The 27119-nt window shown below is 30.0% G+C and overlaps 1 protein-coding gene across 1 annotated transcript in view; it reads right to left on the bottom strand.

Moving 5' to 3' along the window:
• LOC148313114 (dipeptidase 1-like) overlaps positions 1 to 27119 on the bottom strand; it is a 75260-nt gene that overhangs the window by 6120 nt on the left and 42021 nt on the right. The window contains exons 8-13 of the mRNA XM_088267772.1: positions 26004 to 26088; positions 20098 to 20173; positions 12378 to 12516; positions 11068 to 11244; positions 9863 to 9947; positions 3959 to 4034 (exon numbers count right to left, since the gene is read on the bottom strand). Of these exons, the coding sequence (XP_088123898.1) occupies positions 3959 to 4034; positions 9863 to 9947; positions 11068 to 11244; positions 12378 to 12516; positions 20098 to 20173; positions 26004 to 26088 (638 nt within the window). The remainder of the gene's footprint in view (positions 1 to 3958; positions 4035 to 9862; positions 9948 to 11067; positions 11245 to 12377; positions 12517 to 20097; positions 20174 to 26003; positions 26089 to 27119) is intronic.

Raw genomic sequence — 27119 nt, 5'->3', positions numbered from 1 at the left:
CATAAATATTATTTTTACTTAGAACTTAGAATTTGTTTAGTAGTGTGGTTTCCATCACGGTTAGAATGGTGAACGTCGCGCGTGTATAAAGTGATCACTTAACTAGCCTATGATAGGTCATAAGCCCTGTAAATACCCAGACCTGAATATTTATTCATAATATCAATATCTAGTAATACTTCGGGCAAAAATTGGATCATATTCCATGTTTAAATCATTCAATTAAATTATTTGTGTTGATATATCGCTCACTCCTTTCAAGAACGTCATAAATCAAAAAACTTGATTTTTCAGAAGAACGTTTTTAATATAACACAATGTATTAAAAATAAACATCAAGCCACTTATTGAACTTTTTACTGTGCAACAGACCTTTTTAGGTAAAACCTGAAGGTTTTTTCTCCATTTGAAAAATATTCAATATATTTAACAAAATAAATAAACAATACATTTTCTTCAAAATGCAAAAACAACACTTTCTACCCTGTAGCGGGTAAATATTAAGTTAAAAATATGCCGCTTTTGCTGGGATATAGTACATTTTCTGGGCATTCCGAAAACATGCGACTGAAAATTGACGATTTTAGATTTATGACGTTCTTGAAAGGAGTGAGCGATATGTTTTAACATATTCAAAATGTGTATTAGTGAATATTATATTTTGGCTTAGTTAATAATTTATCAAAATCTAACAACACGACATACATTTCCGGTTTTTAAATCTTTTACTAACTAAATTAAAAAAATAGTCGTGTCAAATACCTGCTAATGTTTTTTTAAAATACTTATGATGAGCAAATATTTATTATTCCTGAAAATATTAATAAAATAGCTTAATATCTCCAATTTATTTTCACGTGTTCATCTCAATGATAAGTAACGGGAAAAGAATATTTGAAAACAAAATTTTCTCTTCCGCTATTGAAAATATAATAACTAATAATCCTTGTAACGGATATCAGCTAGTTATCAAGAATAAGGTCAAGTACTTATTCAGCATTCCTGGCTTCTGACATTAAATGTTCCTTGAATGTAGCCAATCGATAATATCTTACTAGATGTACATATAAACATATAATGTATACAGTAATTGAGTAGTCCACTTGCATATCACGTTATGTTAAATAATAAATTAGTTGACAAAACTGATAAAAAACTTATCCTTATAGTAAAGGTATAAACGCGCAATAATTTGCGTATTACATAAGTCTTGGATCATATCAAATTTATTTATGTTAAGAAAACAAATCGCTATTTTTCAATAATCATTTAATTTGCCTTTTAAAATTAAACGTGGACAGTTTTGCAGAAGTACTTTAAACATAGATAGTTTTGCAACTGCAATACAATACAACTGTATTTAATCAACATAGGCAGTTTTGAAACAGTTTCATATTTAAACTACTATCTTGTCTACTCTTAAGAAATGAAAATTTTAATAAAGGTATAATTTCACATTTGTATCCATTTCTTCATACATTAAAGTCTCTTCACTATTAGTTTCTTTTACAATATTTTAGTTTTGTTCTTCTTAAAAAAAAATTTAGAGGCATTAAATTTTAAGTGCCAAGATCCAGGTAACTTTATTTGCACGATTTTTCATGAGTCACTACTATTTCGGCCAAAATCTGTGTATTTTTCAGAATAATTTATGTATTAAAATAGTATTAATAAATGTACGCGAGAAGAACAAAGAGACGCAGTTCATCGACTTATATTTTGTTTATAATATTGTCCCTACCACGTGTAGTTCCTTTAAAATCATATATAAGGGGTGGCGGACTAATTTTAGTGTGCTCAGATTAAATAATATTCAAAACGCGTATACGTCGTGTTCGCTCTGTTTTTATATTGGTGTCGCTTTGTTCTTCTCGCCTTAATAAGTTTGTAATTTTTGATATACATATTTGTGACCCTATGTTCTTATAATTTTGTGATTTTTTAATAAATAAAAGATTGTCTTCATTTGCGCGTTTCCGTCTTCCTAATCTTAAAAGTGTTCCAGTACCGTTAGCAGTAACAACTACGTAATTTAGCAAGTTTACAGTAAGAGATTTTTGAAAATGAACTATCGATTGGGATGGCGAGTTAACAAGAGTATTGATTTTTCTATTTAACGAATTTAAGCAAATTATGTTTAACTAAGACGTTATTATTTTACATCTTCTACCGATTGCCACCATTATAAACAAAAATGTATTTAAACATAACGTGGTTTGCCAGTGGACTACTCATTACTTTATTTGAATTTTTATATCAATTTCCCAAACAAACCCGATGTTTCGCTAGATATATATATGCAGAAAACGTTTTAATATTTATTAGTTAACAGAAAATGAAAGAGTTGTTTATATCATTGAATTCATTTGTGAAGTCTTATTGGCCTACACCAATTGCCGCCAACTTTAATGAATTTCAATTGACAGACGCTGTAGCGTAGTTAGGAAAACGCTCGACTGCGAAATCCCGATTCGTTGGATTCCCGCAAATGAATTCAAGAAAGATTTATTTTCAACTGGTCTGGGTGTTTGTGATGTATTTTTTATATTTCGCTCACTCCTTTCAAGAACGCCATAAATCAAAAAACTTGATTTTTCAAGAGAACGTTTTTAAAGTTTAAAAATATAATACAATATTTTAAAAATAAATATCAAGCCAAATATTATACTTTTTACTGTGCAACAGATCTTTTAGGTATAACCTGAAGGTTTTTTCTCCATTTGAAAAATATTTAGTATATTTAAAAAAATTATTAAACATTACATTTTCTTCAAAATGCAAAAACAACACTTTCTGTCCTGTAGCGGTAAATATTAAGTTAAAATATGCGGCTTCTGCTGGGATATGGTACATTTTTTGGGCATTCCGAAAAAACGCACAACTGAAAATTGTCAATTTTTTATTAATGACGTTCTTGAAAGGAGTGAGCGATTTACCTTCTATATCCTTACTATCCTAACTGCAGACAAGCGTCTTAAGTAATGTTACTAAGAAGAAGAAAAAAATAATAATAAATAAATCAATTTATTTTCAATAATTGATTCGGCAGTTCACTTTGTGGTAAAATCGATCCATTTTAAAATAATGTTTAAGTTAGTAAATACCACTATTTCTTAAAATCTACTGTGACGCGTGCGATACATTCCGCATCATTTTCAAATTCATTTTCACAAACGGTGTTTTTTAGGAAATAGTGGTATTTACTAAGTAAAACATTAATTAAAAATCAATTGAACTTGAATATGGAAGTCTGGGCATTTACGGGGCTAACGACCGTCATAGACTGGTTTAAGTGATCACTTTACACACGTGTAACATTTACCAATTCTACCCATGATTGACAACCACACTGCTCAAATTCTTGGAAGTTCTAAATATATGATCGAATTTTGAAATATTTAACAAGAATCACTAGAATTTTCACTAGTGGTATCCATTGGTGAGACGAAGAAGCTTTTTTATTGAGCAGAAATTCTTATATTTGTATGTGAGGTCCGAATTCAGGATTATAATCACATAGATGAGAAACGCCAGAAATATCATTTTCATTTTATTATTTTAGATTATAATCCGCCTAATATAGGTCCGCCTGCGTGGTGTAATGGTCAGCGTGTTTAGCTACCATGCTCGAGGTCCCGGGTTCGATTCCCAGGGGGGGGTGAAAATAAATATAAGTGATTTTACACTATTATACTTATTTAATATTATCCTGGACTGGTTCCTATAGCGTAATAGTGATCACCTTGCCTTCATGAAAGTAATGATCAAGATAACACTGCATTAATTCGATGCAGTGCCCTATGCACCATTGGGTGCGGATAAGGGTTATAAGTAATAATAATATTATAATCTATAGACCAGATAATTTATTAACATTTTGAGTGTGTCCAAATACTCGTTCACAAGTCTGGAACAAGTATTTGGACACACTCAAAATGTTGTGAATATATTTTTTTACCTGCTGATTCCATCATAGTCTCCACCAAGTCCAACGTATTCCGATCCTATTTTGTTTTTGATGTATGTCAAGTGTTCTGAAAATTATATATAAGAAATTAAAACAATATATTAAAATCGTTCTAATGAACCTAATTCATAAATATGCAGTTCATAATGAAGCCGTAGATATAATTTGAACAACACTTGAAAGGGTCAGGCCAGGAGTTGAAAAAATCGCCGTGTATGTATGAGATGTATGGATGCGGAAGAGGCGAAGATTGTGTGCAAAAACAGATTGGTGTGTCGTTAAATTCTCTCTGCCTACCCCTGCGGGGAAGCGGTGTGATGGTTAATTAATTAAACGTTTAAAACAAATATCGCTCACTCCTTTCAAGAATGTCATAAATCAAAAAACTTGATTTTTCAGGAGAACGTTTTTAAAGTTTAAAAATATAATACAATGTATTAAAATTAAATATCAAGCCACTTACTGAACTTTTTATTGTGCAACAGATCTTTTAAGGTAAAACCTGAAGGTTCTTTCTCCATTTGAAAAATATTTTGTATATTTCAAAAAATAATTCGACAATACCTTTTCTTCAAAATGCAAAAACAACACTTTCTACCCTGTAGCGGGTAAATATTAAGTTAAAAATATGCCTCTTTTGCTGGGATATAGTACATTGAAAATTGACGATTTTTGATATATGACGTTCTTGAAAGGAGTGAGCGATATATATTCCCATAATCATTATTCCGATTAAATGTCTTTCAGCGAAATGTCCATTGGCTATACGAGTATATCCGGCCACACTAAAGTTGTGTCGAGTTGTGTCCCGTAATTAGTGTCGCGGACTCTTGAGTAAGAGTTTCTGGGTTCGAACCCACTCTACCACAATTTCATACCTATTTCTTAAGCAGATGATAAAATTAATAAAAACAACACAAATGCACAACAGTTTTTCAGAAATAATAGATATTGTCAGAAATAATAAACATTCGTATATTCATTTTTATTTCGTCGGCGAAATGTTCATCGGCCATAAATACGGCTGCACTGATGTTAGGTTTTTAACTAAGCTGTAGATAAAATGAATACAAACAACAGTTACGATTAATCATCTCACGTTTTCGGAAAATAATAAATATTCGTATAATTATAATTCCGAATTAAGTCTTTCGGCGAAATGTCCATCGGCCATATATCCGGCCATACTAAAGTTAGATTCATAATTAAGCTGAAGATAAAATTAATAAAATCATCTTGGTCAGTTTTTCCTCTGGTTTTCGGCAAATAATAAATATTCGTATATTTTATCTTCTCCGTTTAATAGATATTAATATCTCGCCGTCTATTATTTCTGACACGCATTTAACCTTATGGTTGTCCCTGATATTTACGACCCCATATTCTAAGGAATGAGATAAATCTCGCTGATGGCTGAAATGTTCCGCTCTATACGTTGTGTATATTAAATCTTTCATTCGGTTTTTGTATTTTCTCTGGTGATGGATCCAAATGTAATTTAGTTACGAAACAAAAGACTTATACCTGAATAATTTATTACTTTCCATTTAATACGTTTGCGAAACATTTTTAACCATTCTTTTCTCCGTTGAATTAACGTTTCTAAAAGAAAAATATTTAATTTCATTCGAACAATGAACGTAAATCAAAATATTGAATTTTATTCGAACAATGAACGAAAATAAGAATATTTAATTTTATTTGCAAAAATACAAATCCTTTCAGGTAAAGAAGCCAAATATGAGAATCGTGTTAAATATCACTCTTTAAAAAAAATAAACATTTTTTATTAAGAAATGTAATCATTTACTTTCTTTATTAACTAATCGAACCCGGGACCTCCAGAACGGTAGCCGAGCGTGCTGACCATTACACTACGGAGGCGGACGAATTTTTTCACTGTCATATTTATTCAATATTACCCTGGACTGGTACCTGAAGCGGAGGGCTGATCACCTTTCCTTCATGTGTAAATGATCAAGATAACACTGCGTTTATATGACGCCCTATGCACCATTGGGGTGCGGATAAGGGTTTTATTTTTTATTATTAACTAATAGTTGATAACTAATATTTTTCAAGGTATTGAAAAACACGTGATTTTATTTAAGGGAATTTTATTCCTTAATAAGTTAAAACTATGAGTGATTGTGTATTTCAAGTGGATATTTTTTGTAATTTTTTTTATGAACTAACACTTTTTTATTGCAATTTATTTAATTAATTGAAGGGCGCAGACCCCCAGGTAGACCTTCAAAAAGATGTAAAGATAGCTGGGAGTTAACGGAGACACAAACAGATCCCTAAGATCTAGAAAAAGACGAAGAAGGATTTATTCAATTGCAGTTGAATTATTGCCAACAGACCTTTTTGTATTTACTCTGAAATCGAAATTTAAATACAACATTTTGAGTGTGTCCAAATACTTGTTCACAAAATCTGGATTATCTCCAATTACAGGAGTTATTTTCATATTATTTTTGACATCTCATCAAAGATCTTTGATGAGATGTCAAAAATAATATGAAAATAACTCCTGTAATTGGAGATAATCCAGATTTTGTGTTCAAGTATTTGGACACACTTAAAATGTTGTAAATAAATTGTCTGGTTAAATTATAAGCTTTAATATTCAAAATGAAAATGGTATTGTCTGGCGTTTCTCATGTGTGTGATTATAATCCAGGATTCGGATCTCACATACTAATATAAGAGTTTCTGCTTAATAAAAAGCTTCTTTACATCTCACCAATAGATGTCTTTGGTGAAGTTCTATAGATTCAAGAACAACGTTTCTAAATTGGTTCATATATACAGAACTTCCAAGAATTTGAGTAGTGTGGTTGTCAATAATGGGTAGAATTGGTGAATGTTACACGTGTGTAAAGTGATCACTTAAACCAGCCTATGACGGTCGTCAGCCCCGTAAATGCCCAGACTTCCATATTCTTCTTCATCTTTGATGAGATGTCAAAAATAATACGAAATTAAAAAAGTAAAACATGAATTTATTTAAGAGATAATTACCATGATAGAATGCATATCGCTGGGTCAACAACAAAGTCACAAATGTGCAATAACATGATTGTGAGGAGACATTTAGGTTAAAAGTTCATTGACAGTAACAAAAATCTGCGCGTGTTGCGTCTAATTATCTGTATTATCTATAATTTGAGGTGACATTGAAAATATAAACTATTTGTTATTTTCAGCACTTTCGCGTCGGGTACAAATTGTATTAAAATGACCACTGTGACACGCCAGTTTTGCACATATTTCTCACTCCTTTCAAGAACGTCATAAATCAAAATACTTGATTTTTCAGGAGAACGTTTTTAAAGTTTAAAAATATAATACAATGTATTAAAAATAAATATCAAGCCTTTAATTAAACTTTTTACTATGCAACATTTTATTTTTGGTAAAACCTGAAGGTTTTTTCTCCATTTGAAAATTATTTAATATATTTAAAAAAATAATCAAACAAAACATTTTCTTCAAAATGTAAAAACAACACTTTTCGCCCTGTAGTTGATAAATATTAAGTTAAAAATATGCCTCTTTTGGTGGGATGTAGAACATTTTCTGGGCATTCCGAAAACATGCACAACTGAAAATTGACGATTTTTGATTTATGACGTTCTTGAAAGGAGTGAGCGATATGCAATATTTTAATTTGCAAAATAGCCGTCAATTGTAAACTGAAAGAATATTTAAAAAAAGGAATATATTTATTTCATTTCATTTTATTATTTACAGATTTCTGAAGGTTATAAACCCAAAGTATTTAAATAGTTTTCTGGGTTCTCACTCTTTGTTTTGTATATTCAGAGTCACAAGTTATATGTTCTAGCTAATAATATTCCTCTAGTGGCATCTGTGGTCAAAATCTAAAATTAATATTGCTCTAATTTTTATTACGTTCAAAGTATGGTACATGAAGAATATCATCCATGGCGAATGTGTTAATCGCTCTGGAAAAACTTGGTATAAGTGTGATAATACAGTCATATTTGTACACAACAGAGTCCAAACTTAAACCATGGTTTACAACCCCTAATTTGTAAGGTATTTTTTTATTTTGTCTAGTTTCCCACCAGTTGTGTAATATCGATAACATGGATTCTGATCAAACGAAATAAATGTGGAAAAACTACACGTATGCTTGTTATTTTATTATATTTTGCAAAAAAGGTTTTAAACAGTGCAACAGACTATAAGAATTATTATTTATCCATATTACAAGTCTATATTCAATATGTAAAACTAAAATACAAATCTGGATATATGTTCGTATTGCGTTAAGTGCCTTTTAAATTTTGGAGTTTACATTCTCAGAAATGGAGGAATCTGCGAAATCCAAACAAGAATATATTGAAAACAGTTTTCGTTATTTGAATAAGCACTTGAAGGAAAAATAAACTTATTAACTTATTAACTCAAAATTTCCTTTTGCAAACAAAGAATTAACATATTGTCACAATAAAACGTAATAAAACGCCGATAAAATTTAAAACAGGACGGGAAACAACGTCTTTAGAATTTTAACTATTCAGGAAGGAGTGTTTGATTTAAAAAAAAAAAAAAAAAAATCGTTTTTCTTTTTTTTCGCTTAAATTTTATAACTCTTGTTTTATGACCAATTTATCCTTACCAGCTATGTATAGAAACTCTTAGAAACTTTGAGAGTCAAAAAACTCATGTGTTTTTTTTCTATTCCATGGCTTTTTTAAACAATGAAACGGAATAATGTAACAGTAAAATAATGTTAAAATTGTGTAGATCAAATATAATATCGTTCGTTTAGGTCGACTGTTAACATTTATCAACGAAATGGTTACGTAGTCAGCCATTTAGATGGGATAAAGGGATAGAAATGAAATATATAAAAGAACGATTGGATCGTAGAAGTAAATGTTATTATAACTGTAACTTGTACAATATTGAACATAAAGAATGAGATCATTTGAATATATATATATATATATATATATATATATATATATATATATATATATATATATATATATATATATATATATATATATATATATATATATATAAATATATAAATATACATATATATATATATATATCCATTTATATATATATATATATATATATATATATATATATATATATATATATATATATATATATATATATATATATATATATATATATAAATATATGTTTATATATAGGAAGAGTTCTTTACGGTGGTATGGACATGTGAAGCGAATGGATAACGATAGAATGACTACAAAAATATATGTGGCGAATGTGAGCGGGAAAACAGAACGAGGACGGCCGAAAAAGACTTGGCATGATCAGATCAACCAGCCAACCAACCAACCAACCAACCTGAAATCTGGTGGTGTCAAAAGCCTGCGTAATCGGAGGGCAAGTATGACTAGATGTATAGATGTGAAGGAGATGAGGAGTTGATGTCAGGATAGAATATTGTGGCATATCATTCTTTCTGCCTACTTCTGCGGGGAAACGGCGTGATGGTACCCAAGATTAAGACAAAACTGAAGGACATGACAAAGAAGAGTTTCAGACCTGTTTCCAAAAGTAGAAACATCATTGGCATAAGTGTACGTCGCGACGTACACTTATGCCAACGTACTCCCCGACGCGTCGGGGAGTTGTATACTTTGAAGGGGACCCAGAAATGTATGTACCTTCTAAATAAAGTAAATTTTGATTAATGACGCCAGTCTACATATTAATTGAACAAGCCTAATAGCATTTAACAATAATCAGTCACAGCAATGCTTTGCCAGGTACGGGCCAATGATAAATATAAGTTCTACGTCGTTCAAAGTGTTACGTAGTTATATTTCTTCACGCAGAATGAGTTTCAGAGATACTTTTTCCGGAAAAACTTACCAACCACGTCCTCAAGGGTGGCATTATTGCTACACTTTATAAAGTTGGGATAGAAGTTCACCATAATGATACTGCCGGTGTCTTTCTGTAAAGGAAGAAAATTAGAAAAGTTTAGTTTGGCGCTTTCGCGAAAGATATCATTGCATTTTATCGTACCTGATAATGATTCAAGAGTATCTTGGAAAACCTAATTAATCCCCTGTAGTCAGGTTGTATAGGTGAATCTGTTTTTAATTATATCGACTATATAAGCTTTAATTACATCTTTTTTTTAATTATCTTACCCGCCATTTTAAAATTAATACTTTTATCCTTTTTTAAATTCTTTTGCATTTCACAATATAATATAATACAAGTACAAAAAAAGATCCCAAAAAGGCATTACCTTTAGTGTGTGAGTATACATTATATTTTAAGTTATAGTAAAGGGCACTGGCAAGTATACAAAAGATATTATCACAAATAAAATTATATTAAAAGTGCTAATATAAACTACAAATATTTTATTTTAACAGAAAAAAAATCAAAAAGATGAAAGAGAAAAAGTTAGCAAATATGTACTTTATGAGTTATACGTTTAAACTAAAAATTAATAATTATTCGATATGGTATATTTTTAATTTCAACCTCAAGGGGTTCGTACAAATAAGATTACAGACGCTTGTACGAGCACGGGTATATAACCCTGAAATATACTTCAAATACCTGAAACGGTCAGGCCAGGAGTCGAAATTTAAAATTTATTTGTTAATATTATATACATATAACTACAAAAAATTCTTACTTCAGTACTCAATAATAATATTATTTTATTATTGAGGCCCACCTAGCCTTTTATTCTTAGTTTTTTTTTATCTTTGTTAGATAACTAAAAAGGGGCTTTTTCCGTATTAAAAATCACAATTTTTATTTATTTTTATTTTTTGTGTTTTCCATTTGCCATTGTCCTAGTCTCAGTTATCATAATTCATGGTCTTAGTAATATTAAATTGAATTGAATTGACCATAACATTTTGAGTCTAAACTAGGCGTAGATTCCGCGAGTTAGTAATATTTCTTTAAAAATTTAACGTAATTTATAATTAATTATATCATTTAATTTATTTGACATTGGTTAAAGCAATAAAGTCTATATATAAACGCCTTTCTATATTGAATAAAAACGCATTTTACAAAGTACAAAACAATCCTGTACGTCAACTTACCACAGATTGAATAATATCATCAGGAACGTTCCTTGCCGAGGGACAGATGGAGTATACTGAGGAGTGACTGAACATGACAGGTGCCTTGGATAACCTGATAACAGCCCTACTAGTATTCGAACTCACGTGACTCAAGTCAATAATCATTCCAAGACGATTCATCTCACGTACAACTTGCTGTAAAAAGAAATTAACTCTCATATTGATACAATTATTATTTCTGACCTTTTGCAAAAGGTGCAAATAAATCGACAAAATAAAACATTTGAGAGGTCTAATTGCAAACTAAGCAGTTATACCCTTTAAAGAGAAATATAAAATTTCACAAAATGTTGTGAATTACTCATTGTGTTCAACTAATGTGGGAGGAACAATGACCTTTTTTTTCAAGATACATTCATCGACAGATCACGCCTGAGTCATGTTGAACTGATATAGTAATTTTGTTTGAGTATTGTTTTACATTTCATCATAGAAAGACTTACACCGCGACAACTTTAACAAATTGTTCAATTATATTACGAAATCATTCTCGCCTTACCAATCGAAATGCTTGAACGCGTCACCGAAAATTGGGCCTTTAAAATGGACGTTCTTAATCGGAAAATTAAAAAGTAAATGCCAAAAACTGTTCTTTACAGACTTTAATAATGAATTGAAAAAAAATCATAATGACCATGGCAAGCCCTGTAATATGGCAAGCACATACAGAAATATTCTTGAAAATTAAAAATCATTTAATATTCAAATTTGTATATTTATTTTTTTGATAAAGTGCAACAACTTTTCTCTGGAACAAGCCTGTTGAAATAAATATTGTTACAGGTAAAAATCAAAACGCTAATATGATCTCGTAAAAAATGCATTGCTGGTACAATTTCCATTGTCTTGGGCAGAATCAGAATGTTCCTCTGGCTCCATTTCTTGCAATTTCAATTCATCACGGACCTGCAGAAAAATATACGATATGAACAAAAAATATTTTTTAGTTACCACACTGACCTTACAACATATACCTGCAGTGGAAATTACTTAATTACTTAATAAAATAGTCGTCATTATATATATATATATATATATATATATATATATATATATATATATATATATATATATATATATATATATATATATATATGTATATATATATATATATACATATATATATATATATATATATATATATATATATATATATATATATATATATATATATATATATATATATATATATATATATATATATATACATACATCACAGAACTTACCGACGATTTAAGAAAATAATATTAAATCAGTGAAGCAAGTACCTGTTCAACTTTCTTGAATACTCTCAAGATGTTCAGTCCAGCTAAATTCTTAAGGTCTTCATTACTCCATTCGCCACTCTCGATAAGCACTGAAAATAGATCTGGGTATTTGTCCACGTCTTCCAGCCCCTTGGAAAGTCTGAAAAATGTTTACAATCATAATATTCAAACTTTGAAATACTTTACGGAATTCATTAGCGTTTTCGCTCGACATCTGATTTTAATTGAAATTCATCGAGCCAAGAGATGGAAATATAAGTTAATTAAAATCATATTTTCTTTTCGAGTTTACTGCCTTCGTTTAACTTTAAGGAGGTATTCACAATCGCAAATGTTATTACGGATAGATTTTTAAAAATAATCGGGGGGATGGGGCTCTGAGAAAGCTAATTTTATAAACGTAATACCATTTATCGTGGTGAGTACTATTATTTTTTGACATCTCATCAAAGATGAAGAAGAATATGGAAGTCTGGGCATTCACGGGGCTGACGACTGTCATAGGCTGGTTTAAATGATCACGTTACACACGTGTAAAATTCACCAATTCTACCCATTATTGACAACCACACTACTCAAATTCTTGGTAGTTCCATATATATGAACCAATTTATTTTGAAACATTTTACATTGCCCAGACTTCCATATTCTTCTTCATCTTTAATGAGATGTCAAAATATAATATGAAAAAAATACATGTAATTGGAGATTTTGTGAACAAGTATTTGGACACACTCAAAATGTTGTGAGTACTATTAACTGATTCGGTTGGTTAAACAATTTGCCCTTACTGAGTTTTCCTGTACCCAGGGTAGATTTCACAATATTTATTTATTAAGTTTTTATATGTATATATATATATATATATATATATATATATATATATATATATATATATATATATATATATATATATATATATATATATATATATATATATATATATATATATATATATATATATATATATATATATATATATATATATATATATATATATATATATATATATATATATATATATATATATATATATATATATATATATATATATATATATATATATATATATATATATAAAAATTGTTTATTACATGCAATCAAATACAACATGGCCGAATGATACGATCTATTTCAGATCCATTCATTTCCATTATCCATTTATGAATAGGTGTTATATTTTAATGAATTTATAGATAATGGAAGCAGGTTGTTGCCTAGTAATCAAAGTTCTTTTGACCAAAAGAGGTATATGTATATAAAAAGAGGTTTCGTTTGATGTGTTTCTTTGATTTGGATATTGTAGCTTTATGTACGTTCCATAAAGTGTGTTCATTGTAATTTATATGCTTTTCTGTGTGACAGTTATTCTCAAACGAATATGTAAGGATTGTTTGAACATATATTTAGTTGTTTGATTGTCATAAGTTTGTAAAGCATTATTCTCAAAATTGATTTTTAGGCAAGGAAAACATGATTTAATAATGCATTTGGGATAAATGACTGATTGTCGCGAGTTGAAGGATTGGTGAAGTTTTTATTTTTGTTTTTGGATGTTCATTAATGGGCAGAATGGGGAACTTTACACAAGTCTATAAAGTGATCGCTGAAGCCACTTAAATGCCTGGCCGTAAGCCCTGGGATGCTCAGACTTCCATATTTTTTCATAAAAAGGGAAGAATTATACATGTTTCTGTTTTTTTTAAATTTCTTTCAATCATTTTATATTCAAACGCATATAAATTAACCTTCGCGAATGAACGCTGAACGATTTCGCATTCCAGTTATTCATAATACTAGTGTGTCCCAACCACACAATAAATGTAATAAATGTTGTCTTTCCTTATAATGTCAATAAAGCTACGTATTTGCACATCATTGCGCTGTTTAGATTAAAATGAGTTCTGTGTATATTAACTTAACGCTGCTGCAATATAAATAATAACCGTTGATAGTTCAATATTTGTGCTACAACAGACTTTAGTAATCGCGTTAAGGTATTCGCGATAAGCAAAATTGATTCTAAAATTGCTTTTCATGAAAATTATATCGCTTTACCTACTGCGATGTAATTTGCAGGCTCTATGAACACGAATAAATTGTACAGGGTAGCAAAAAATTAATCACGATATAAGATGTTTTTAATCTTTGTCAGAATTTGTACGCATGTATAATAGATGCAAAGCTTCGAAGGCTGTTACTGAAAGCTGTGGAATCTAATGTAGTATACAAACAGATCTAAGGCGTATAACTCGACACTGGCTAGAACACTCAAGAAGTGTGAAAAGCTATTAAAAAGAAGAAGAAGATTCAAGGTGGCGCAAAATTAATCATCGAATTTCCTTTTTGAATATACAAAAAAAAAATTAAGAGGGATTTCTTTACTTGGACCAACTTTTTTTTGTAAAGTGAAAATGATGATATCCGTCAAGTGGTTGCCGCCAGTATTGATACATATGTGTTACCATTTAATCAATTCATTTATATACTGCTGCTGTCTAGTTTACAAATTTCAAATATGATTTACGTGGAACGCCATTTGCAAAAATTATAATATTTTCCGATGGGGTGATTAATTTTGCGCCACCCCGTAAAAGAATTTATCGCAAGTACTTACAGATGTATATTCCACAGCTTTCAGTAACAGCCTCCGAAGCTTTGCATCTATTATACATGCGTACCAAATCTGAGCAGAAAGTTATTTACTGCATAAATATGAAGGTCTAGAAACACCTCGGATCTGATAACGACCCTTGAGAACAATCCTGATAGGGTCCAGGAATCCTTTCGCTGTTTGGTTAATATAACCTCGACCCCCGAAAGTTTGGTATAATTTGCAATGTGGAAATGATACGTTTGGGAATAATTGCCTCGGCAATATACGAATTTCCCAGTAGCTACAAATAATTGTTAAGGGCTGCAAATTATTAATGCCATTGCGTGCCATAGAGTAGATCGAACTCTGGGGAGATTTTTGTATTGTATAACATTGTCTATCAATTTATAACTCAATATATATCTGTGGTCCCGTGGTTAGTGTCGTGGACTCTTAAGTCAGAGTTGTTTGGTTCGAATCCACTCTACCACAATTTGATACCTATTTCATATAATGAGCCGCTTAGGCTCATAGAAATAGCATGAAATTGAAATAATAAAAACACAAATTTATCTCTTTACAAAAAAAAAACATTTTGAGTGTGTCCTAATACTTGTTCACAAATCTGGAAAAATAATCTGACATGACTGAAAATAATCTGACAAATGGATATTCACAAATCTGAAAATAACTGGTCAAATTATAAGCCACATAAAAAATTGACAATCATATTTTGAGGCGTTTCCCAGCTTGCAAACGAATAAAAGGGTCTCTGCTAAATGAAAGCGTTATCAATCCAACAAAGATGGCTGTTTGTGAACTCATATGTATTGTTTCTTGAATGCTTTTCGCAGATACATTGTGGCACATTTTATAAACTTTATAGAATTAAACAACTTTGTTTTAACAACTTTTTTTTTATTATAAGTACACTTAGGATTTTTTACGAAGTGTGTAAAAGTTTTTGGTAAGGGAATGTAATTAATTATGAGTATTTTAATGTTTTAAGTGTTTTAGAATTTAATAAACCCTGGTAATGACAAGGTTCTTGTTGAAACTGGTATGTTAAAGTGTACTAATAAAAAAAAATTGTTAAAACAAAGTTGTCTAATTTTATAAAGTTCATATGTATTGCGTTATGAGATTGATAATATTTATATCTAGGACATAAATATTATTTTTACTTAGAACTTAGAATTTGTTTAGTAGTGTGGTTTCCATCACGGTTAGAATGGTGAACGTCGCGCGTGTATAAAGTGATCACTTAACTAGCCTATGATAGGTCATAAGCCCTGTAAATACCCAGACCTGAATATTTATTCATAATATCAATATCTAGTAATACTTCGGGCAAAAATTGGATCATATTCCATGTTTAAATCATTCAATTAAATTATTTGTGTTGATATATCGCTCACTCCTTTCAAGAACGTCATAAATCAAAAAACTTGATTTTTCAGAAGAACGTTTTTAATATAACACAATGTATTAAAAATAAACATCAAGCCACTTATTGAACTTTTTACTGTGCAACAGACCTTTTTAGGTAAAACCTGAAGGTTTTTTCTCCATTTGAAAAATATTCAATATATTTAACAAAATAAATAAACAATACATTTTCTTCAAAATGCAAAAACAACACTTTCTACCCTGTAGCGGGTAAATATTAAGTTAAAAATATGCCGCTTTTGCTGGGATATAGTACATTTTCTGGGCATTCCGAAAACATGCGACTGAAAATTGACGATTTTAGATTTATGACGTTCTTGAAAGGAGTGAGCGATATGTTTTAACATATTCAAAATGTGTATTAGTGAATATTATATTTTGGCTTAGTTAATAATTTATCAAAATCTAACAACACGACATACATTTCCGGTTTTTAAATCTTTTACTAACTAAATTAAAAAAATAGTCGTGTCAAATACCTGCTAATGTTTTTTTAAAATACTTATGATGAGCAAATATTTATTATTCCTGAAAATATTAATAAAATAGCTTAATATCTCCAATTTATTTTCACGTGTTCATCTCAATGATAAGTAACGGGAAAAGAATATTTGAAAACAAAATTTTCTCTTCCGCTATTGAAAATATAATAACTAATAATCCTTGTAACGGATATCAGCTAGTTATCAAGAATAAGGTCAAGTACTTATTCAGCATTCCTGGCTTCTGACATTAAATGTTCCTTGAATGTAGCCAATCGATAATATCTTACTAGATGTACATATAAACATATAATGTATACAGTAATTGAGTAGTCCACTTGCATATCACGTTATGTTAAATAATAAATTAGTTGACAAAACTGATAAAAAACTTATCCTTATAGTAAAGGTATAAACGCGCAATAATTTGCGTATTACATAAGTCTTGGATCATATCAAATTTATTTATGTTAAGAAAACAAATCGCTATTTTTCAATAATCATTTAATTTGCCTTTTAAAATTAAACGTGGACAGTTTTGCAGAAGTACTTTAAACATAGATAGTTTTGCAACTGCAATACAATACAACTGTATTTAATCAACATAGGCAGTTTTGAAACAGTTTCATATTTAAACTACTATCTTGTCTACTCTTAAGAAATGAAAATTTTAATAAAGGTATAATTTCACATTTGTATCCATTTCTTCATACATTAAAGTCTCTTCACTATTAGTTTCTTTTACAATATTTTAGTTTTGTTCTTCTTAAAAAAAAATTTAGAGGCATTAAATTTTAAGTGCCAAGATCCAGGTAACTTTATTTGCACGATTTTTCATGAGTCACTACTATTTCGGCCAAAATCTGTGTATTTTTCAGAATAATTTATGTATTAAAATAGTATTAATAAATGTACGCGAGAAGAACAAAGAGACGCAGTTCATCGACTTATATTTTGTTTATAATATTGTCCCTACCACGTGTAGTTCCTTTAAAATCATATATAAGGGGTGGCGGACTAATTTTAGTGTGCTCAGATTAAATAATATTCAAAACGCGTATACGTCGTGTTCGCTCTGTTTTTATATTGGTGTCGCTTTGTTCTTCTCGCCTTAATAAGTTTGTAATTTTTGATATACATATTTGTGACCCTATGTTCTTATAATTTTGTGATTTTTTAATAAATAAAAGATTGTCTTCATTTGCGCGTTTCCGTCTTCCTAATCTTAAAAGTGTTCCAGTACCGTTAGCAGTAACAACTACGTAATTTAGCAAGTTTACAGTAAGAGATTTTTGAAAATGAACTATCGATTGGGATGGCGAGTTAACAAGAGTATTGATTTTTCTATTTAACGAATTTAAGCAAATTATGTTTAACTAAGACGTTATTATTTTACATCTTCTACCGATTGCCACCATTATAAACAAAAATGTATTTAAACATAACGTGGTTTGCCAGTGGACTACTCATTACTTTATTTGAATTTTTATATCAATTTCCCAAACAAACCCGATGTTTCGCTAGATATATATATGCAGAAAACGTTTTAATATTTATTAGTTAACAGAAAATGAAAGAGTTGTTTATATCATTGAATTCATTTGTGAAGTCTTATTGGCCTACACCAATTGCCGCCAACTTTAATGAATTTCAATTGACAGACGCTGTAGCGTAGTTAGGAAAACGCTCGACTGCGAAATCCCGATTCGTTGGATTCCCGCAAATGAATTCAAGAAAGATTTATTTTCAACTGGTCTGGGTGTTTGTGATGTATTTTTTATATTTCGCTCACTCCTTTCAAGAACGCCATAAATCAAAAAACTTGATTTTTCAAGAGAACGTTTTTAAAGTTTAAAAATATAATACAATATTTTAAAAATAAATATCAAGCCAAATATTATACTTTTTACTGTGCAACAGATCTTTTAGGTATAACCTGAAGGTTTTTTCTCCATTTGAAAAATATTTAGTATATTTAAAAAAATTATTAAACATTACATTTTCTTCAAAATGCAAAAACAACACTTTCTGTCCTGTAGCGGTAAATATTAAGTTAAAATATGCGGCTTCTGCTGGGATATGGTACATTTTTTGGGCATTCCGAAAAAACGCACAACTGAAAATTGTCAATTTTTTATTAATGACGTTCTTGAAAGGAGTGAGCGATTTACCTTCTATATCCTTACTATCCTAACTGCAGACAAGCGTCTTAAGTAATGTTACTAAGAAGAAGAAAAAAATAATAATAAATAAATCAATTTATTTTCAATAATTGATTCGGCAGTTCACTTTGTGGTAAAATCGATCCATTTTAAAATAATGTTTAAGTTAGTAAATACCACTATTTCTTAAAATCTACTGTGACACGTGCGATACATTCCGCATCATTTTCAAATTCATTTTCACAAACGGTGTTTTTTAGGAAATAGTGGTATTTACTAAGTAAAACATTAATTAAAAATCAATTGAACTTGAATATGGAAGTCTGGGCATTTACGGGGCTAACGACCGTCATAGACTGGTTTAAGTGATCACTTTACACACGTGTAACATTTACCAATTCTACCCATGATTGACAACCACACTGCTCAAATTCTTGGAAGTTCTAAATATATGATCGAATTTTGAAATATTTAACAAGAATCACTAGAATTTTCACTAGTGGTATCCATTGGTGAGACGAAGAAGCTTTTTTATTGAGCAGAAATTCTTATATTTGTATGTGAGGTCCGAATTCAGGATTATAATCACATAGATGAGAAACGCCAGAAATATCATTTTCATTTTATTATTTTAGATTATAATCCGCCTAATATAGGTCCGCCTGCGTGGTGTAATGGTCAGCGTGTTTAGCTACCATGCTCGAGGTCCCGGGTTCGATTCCCAGGGGGGGGTGAAAATAAATATAAGTGATTTTACACTATTATACTTATTTAATATTATCCTGGACTGGTTCCTATAGCGTAATAGTGATCACCTTGCCTTCATGAAAGTAATGATCAAGATAACACTGCATTAATTCGATGCAGTGCCCTATGCACCATTGGGTGCGGATAAGGGTTATAAGTAATAATAATATTATAATCTATAGACCAGATAATTTATTAACATTTTGAGTGTGTCCAAATACTCGTTCACAAGTCTGGAACAAGTATTTGGACACACTCAAAATGTTGTGAATATATTTTTTTACCTGCTGATTCCATCATAGTCTCCACCAAGTCCAACGTATTCCGATCCTATTTTGTTTTTGATGTATGTCAAGTGTTCTGAAAATTATATATAAGAAATTAAAACAATATATTAAAATCGTTCTAATGAACCTAATTCATAAATATGCAGTTCATAATGAAGCCGTAGATATAATTTGAACAACACTTGAAAGGGTCAGGCCAGGAGTTGAAAAAATCGCCGTGTATGTATGAGATGTATGGATGCGGAAGAGGCGAAGATTGTGTGCAAAAACAGATTGGTGTGTCGTTAAATTCTCTCTGCCTACCCCTGCGGGGAAGCGGTGTGATGGTTAATTAATTAAACGTTTAAAACAAATATCGCTCACTCCTTTCAAGAATGTCATAAATCAAAAAACTTGATTTTTCAGGAGAACGTTTTTAAAGTTTAAAAATATAATACAATGTATTAAAATTAAATATCAAGCCACTTACTGAACTTTTTATTGTGCAACAGATCTTTTAAGGTAAAACCTGAAGGTTCTTTCTCCATTTGAAAAATATTTTGTATATTTCAAAAAATAATTCGACAATACCTTTTCTTCAAAATGCAAAAACAACACTTTCTACCCTGTAGCGGGTAAATATTAAGTTAAAAATATGCCTCTTTTGCTGGGATATAGTACATTGAAAATTGACGATTTTTGATATATGACGTTCTTGAAAGGAGTGAGCGATATATATTCCCATAATCATTATTCCGATTAAATGTCTTTCAGCGAAATGTCCATTGGCTATACGAGTATATCCGGCCACACTAAAGTTGTGTCGAGTTGTGTCCCGTAATTAGTGTCGCGGACTCTTGAGTAAGAGTTTCTGGGTTCGAACCCACTCTACCACAATTTCATACCTATTTCTTAAGCAGATGATAAAATTAATAAAAACAACACAAATGCACAACAGTTTTTCAGAAATAATAGATATTGTCAGAAATAATAAACATTCGTATATTCATTTTTATTTCGTCGGCGAAATGTTCATCGGCCATAAATACGGCTGCACTGATGTTAGGTTTTTAACTAAGCTGTAGATAAAATGAATACAAACAACAGTTACGATTAATCATCTCACGTTTTCGGAAAATAATAAATATTCGTATAATTATAATTCCGAATTAAGTCTTTCGGCGAAATGTCCATCGGCCATATATCCGGCCATACTAAAGTTAGATTCATAATTAAGCTGAAGATAAAATTAATAAAATCATCTTGGTCAGTTTTTCCTCTGGTTTTCGGCAAATAATAAATATTCGTATATTTTATCTTCTCCGTTTAATAGATATTAATATCTCGCCGTCTATTATTTCTGACACGCATTTAACCTTATGGTTGTCCCTGATATTTACGACCCCATATTCTAAGGAATGAGATAAATCTCGCTGATGGCTGAAATGTTCCGCTCTATACGTTGTGTATATTAAATCTTTCATTCGGTTTTTGTATTTTCTCTGGTGATGGATCCAAATGTAATTTAGTTACGAAACAAAAGACTTATACCTGAATAATTTATTACTTTCCATTTAATACGTTTGCGAAACATTTTTAACCATTCTTTTCTCCGTTGAATTAACGTTTCTAAAAGAAAAATATTTAATTTCATTCGAACAATGAACGTAAATCAAAATATTGAATTTTATTCGAACAATGAACGAAAATAAGAATATTTAATTTTATTTGCAAAAATACAAATCCTTTCAGGTAAAGAAGCCAAATATGAGAATCGTGTTAAATATCACTCTTTAAAAAAAATAAACATTTTTTATTAAGAAATGTAATCATTTACTTTCTTTATTAACTAATCGAACCCGGGACCTCCAGAACGGTAGCCGAGCGTGCTGACCATTACACTACGGAGGCGGACGAATTTTTTCACTGTCATATTTATTCAATATTACCCTGGACTGGTACCTGAAGCGGAGGGCTGATCACCTTTCCTTCATGTGTAAATGATCAAGATAACACTGCGTTTATATGACGCCCTATGCACCATTGGGGTGCGGATAAGGGTTTTATTTTTTATTATTAACTAATAGTTGATAACTAATATTTTTCAAGGTATTGAAAAACACGTGATTTTATTTAAGGGAATTTTATTCCTTAATAAGTTAAAACTATGAGTGATTGTGTATTTCAAGTGGATATTTTTTGTAATTTTTTTTATGAACTAACACTTTTTTATTGCAATTTATTTAATTAATTGAAGGGCGCAGACCCCCAGGTAGACCTTCAAAAAGATGTAAAGATAGCTGGGAGTTAACGGAGACACAAACAGATCCCTAAGATCTAGAAAAAGACGAAGAAGGATTTATTCAATTGCAGTTGAATTATTGCCAACAGACCTTTTTGTATTTACTCTGAAATCGAAATTTAAATACAACATTTTGAGTGTGTCCAAATACTTGTTCACAAAATCTGGATTATCTCCAATTACAGGAGTTATTTTCATATTATTTTTGACATCTCATCAAAGATCTTTGATGAGATGTCAAAAATAATATGAAAATAACTCCTGTAATTGGAGATAATCCAGATTTTGTGTTCAAGTATTTGGACACACTTAAAATGTTGTAAATAAATTGTCTGGTTAAATTATAAGCTTTAATATTCAAAATGAAAATGGTATTGTCTGGCGTTTCTCATGTGTGTGATTATAATCCAGGATTCGGATCTCACATACTAATATAAGAGTTTCTGCTTAATAAAAAGCTTCTTTACATCTCACCAATAGATGTCTTTGGTGAAGTTCTATAGATTCAAGAACAACGTTTCTAAATTGGTTCATATATACAGAACTTCCAAGAATTTGAGTAGTGTGGTTGTCAATAATGGGTAGAATTGGTGAATGTTACACGTGTGTAAAGTGATCACTTAAACCAGCCTATGACGGTCGTCAGCCCCGTAAATGCCCAGACTTCCATATTCTTCTTCATCTTTGATGAGATGTCAAAAATAATACGAAATTAAAAAAGTAAAACATGAATTTATTTAAGAGATAATTACCATGATAGAATGCATATCGCTGGGTCAACAACAAAGTCACAAATGTGCAATAACATGATTGTGAGGAGACATTTAGGTTAAAAGTTCATTGACAGTAACAAAAATCTGCGCGTGTTGCGTCTAATTATCTGTATTATCTATAATTTGAGGTGACATTGAAAATATAAACTATTTGTTATTTTCAGCACTTTCGCGTCGGGTACAAATTGTATTAAAATGACCACTGTGACACGCCAGTTTTGCACATATTTCTCACTCCTTTCAAGAACGTCATAAATCAAAATACTTGATTTTTCAGGAGAACGTTTTTAAAGTTTAAAAATATAATACAATGTATTAAAAATAAATATCAAGCCTTTAATTAAACTTTTTACTATGCAACATTTTATTTTTGGTAAAACCTGAAGGTTTTTTCTCCATTTGAAAATTATTTAATATATTTAAAAAAATAATCAAACAAAACATTTTCTTCAAAATGTAAAAACAACACTTTTCGCCCTGTAGTTGATAAATATTAAGTTAAAAATATGCCTCTTTTGGTGGGATGTAGAACATTTTCTGGGCATTCCGAAAACATGCACAACTGAAAATTGACGATTTTTGATTTATGACGTTCTTGAAAGGAGTGAGCGATATGCAATATTTTAATTTGCAAAATAGCCGTCAATTGTAAACTGAAAGAATATTTAAAAAAAGGAATATATTTATTTCATTTCATTTTATTATTTACAGATTTCTGAAGGTTATAAACCCAAAGTATTTAAATAGTTTTCTGGGTTCTCACTCTTTGTTTTGTATATTCAGAGTCACAAGTTATATGTTCTAGCTAATAATATTCCTCTAGTGGCATCTGTGGTCAAAATCTAAAATTAATATTGCTCTAATTTTTATTACGTTCAAAGTATGGTACATGAAGAATATCATCCATGGCGAATGTGTTAATCGCTCTGGAAAAACTTGGTATAAGTGTGATAATACAGTCATATTTGTACACAACAGAGTCCAAACTTAAACCATGGTTTACAACCCCTAATTTGTAAGGTATTTTTTTATTTTGTCTAGTTTCCCACCAGTTGTGTAATATCGATAACATGGATTCTGATCAAACGAAATAAATGTGGAAAAACTACACGTATGCTTGTTATTTTATTATATTTTGCAAAAAAGGTTTTAAACAGTGCAACAGACTATAAGAATTATTATTTATCCATATTACAAGTCTATATTCAATATGTAAAACTAAAATACAAATCTGGATATATGTTCGTATTGCGTTAAGTGCCTTTTAAATTTTGGAGTTTACATTCTCAGAAATGGAGGAATCTGCGAAATCCAAACAAGAATATATTGAAAACAGTTTTCGTTATTTGAATAAGCACTTGAAGGAAAAATAAACTTATTAACTTATTAACTCAAAATTTCCTTTTGCAAACAAAGAATTAACATATTGTCACAATAAAACGTAATAAAACGCCGATAAAATTTAAAACAGGACGGGAAACAACGTCTTTAGAATTTTAACTATTCAGGAAGGAGTGTTTGATTTAAAAAAAAAAAAAAAAAAATCGTTTTTCTTTTTTTTCGCTTAAATTTTATAACTCTTGTTTTATGACCAATTTATCCTTACCAGCTATGTATAGAAACTCTTAGAAACTTTGAGAGTCAAAAAACTCATGTGTTTTTTTTCTATTCCATGGCTTTTTTAAACAATGAAACGGAATAATGTAACAGTAAAATAATGTTAAAATTGTGTAGATCAAATATAATATCGTTCGTTTAGGTCGACTGTTAACATTTATCAACGAAATGGTTACGTAGTCAGCCATTTAGATGGGATAAAGGGATAGAAATGAAATATATAAAAGAACGATTGGATCGTAGAAGTAAATGTTATTATAACTGTAACTTGTACAATATTGAACATAAAGAATGAGATCATTTGAATATATATATATATATATATATATATATATATATATATATATATATATATATATATATATATATATATATATATATATATATATATATATATATATATATATAAATATATAAATATACATATATATATATATATATATCCATTTATATATATATATATATATATATATATATATATATATATATATATATATATATATATATATATATATATATATAAATATATGTTTATATATAGGAAGAGTTCTTTACGGTGGTATGGACATGTGAAGCGAATGGATAACGATAGAATGACTACAAAAATATATGTGGCGAATGTGAGCGGGAAAACAGAACGAGGACGGCCGAAAAAGACTTGGCATGATCAGATCAACCAGCCAACCAACCAACCAACCAACCTGAAATCTGGTGGTGTCAAAAGCCTGCGTAATCGGAGGGCAAGTATGACTAGATGTATAGATGTGAAGGAGATGAGGAGTTGATGTCAGGATAGAATATTGTGGCATATCATTCTTTCTGCCTACTTCTGCGGGGAAACGGCGTGATGGTACCCAAGATTAAGACAAAACTGAAGGACATGACAAAGAAGAGTTTCAGACCTGTTTCCAAAAGTAGAAACATCATTGGCATAAGTGTACGTCGCGACGTACACTTATGCCAACGTACTCCCCGACGCGTCGGGGAGTTGTATACTTTGAAGGGGACCCAGAAATGTATGTACCTTCTAAATAAAGTAAATTTTGATTAATGACGCCAGTCTACATATTAATTGAACAAGCCTAATAGCATTTAACAATAATCAGTCACAGCAATGCTTTGCCAGGTACGGGCCAATGATAAATATAAGTTCTACGTCGTTCAAAGTGTTACGTAGTTATATTTCTTCACGCAGAATGAGTTTCAGAGATACTTTTTCCGGAAAAACTTACCAACCACGTCCTCAAGGGTGGCATTATTGCTACACTTTATAAAGTTGGGATAGAAGTTCACCATAATGATACTGCCGGTGTCTTTCTGTAAAGGAAGAAAATTAGAAAAGTTTAGTTTGGCGCTTTCGCGAAAGATATCATTGCATTTTATCGTACCTGATAATGATTCAAGAGTATCTTGGAAAACCTAATTAATCCCCTGTAGTCAGGTTGTATAGGTGAATCTGTTTTTAATTATATCGACTATATAAGCTTTAATTACATCTTTTTTTTAATTATCTTACCCGCCATTTTAAAATTAATACTTTTATCCTTTTTTAAATTCTTTTGCATTTCACAATATAATATAATACAAGTACAAAAAAAGATCCCAAAAAGGCATTACCTTTAGTGTGTGAGTATACATTATATTTTAAGTTATAGTAAAGGGCACTGGCAAGTATACAAAAGATATTATCACAAATAAAATTATATTAAAAGTGCTAATATAAACTACAAATATTTTATTTTAACAGAAAAAAAATCAAAAAGATGAAAGAGAAAAAGTTAGCAAATATGTACTTTATGAGTTATACGTTTAAACTAAAAATTAATAATTATTCGATATGGTATATTTTTAATTTCAACCTCAAGGGGTTCGTACAAATAAGATTACAGACGCTTGTACGAGCACGGGTATATAACCCTGAAATATACTTCAAATACCTGAAACGGTCAGGCCAGGAGTCGAAATTTAAAATTTATTTGTTAATATTATATACATATAACTACAAAAAATTCTTACTTCAGTACTCAATAATAATATTATTTTATTATTGAGGCCCACCTAGCCTTTTATTCTTAGTTTTTTTTTATCTTTGTTAGATAACTAAAAAGGGGCTTTTTCCGTATTAAAAATCACAATTTTTATTTATTTTTATTTTTTGTGTTTTCCATTTGCCATTGTCCTAGTCTCAGTTATCATAATTCATGGTCTTAGTAATATTAAATTGAATTGAATTGACCATAACATTTTGAGTCTAAACTAGGCGTAGATTCCGCGAGTTAGTAATATTTCTTTAAAAATTTAACGTAATTTATAATTAATTATATCATTTAATTTATTTGACATTGGTT

Source organism: Brachycentrus maculatus, unplaced genomic scaffold, assembly GCF_059751285.1.
Source record: "Brachycentrus maculatus isolate JH-2025_06_01 unplaced genomic scaffold, ASM5975128v1 h1tg000019l, whole genome shotgun sequence".
Lineage (NCBI taxonomy): Eukaryota > Metazoa > Arthropoda > Insecta > Trichoptera > Brachycentridae > Brachycentrus > Brachycentrus maculatus.
This window is presented reverse-complemented; position numbering and strand designations above follow the sequence as displayed.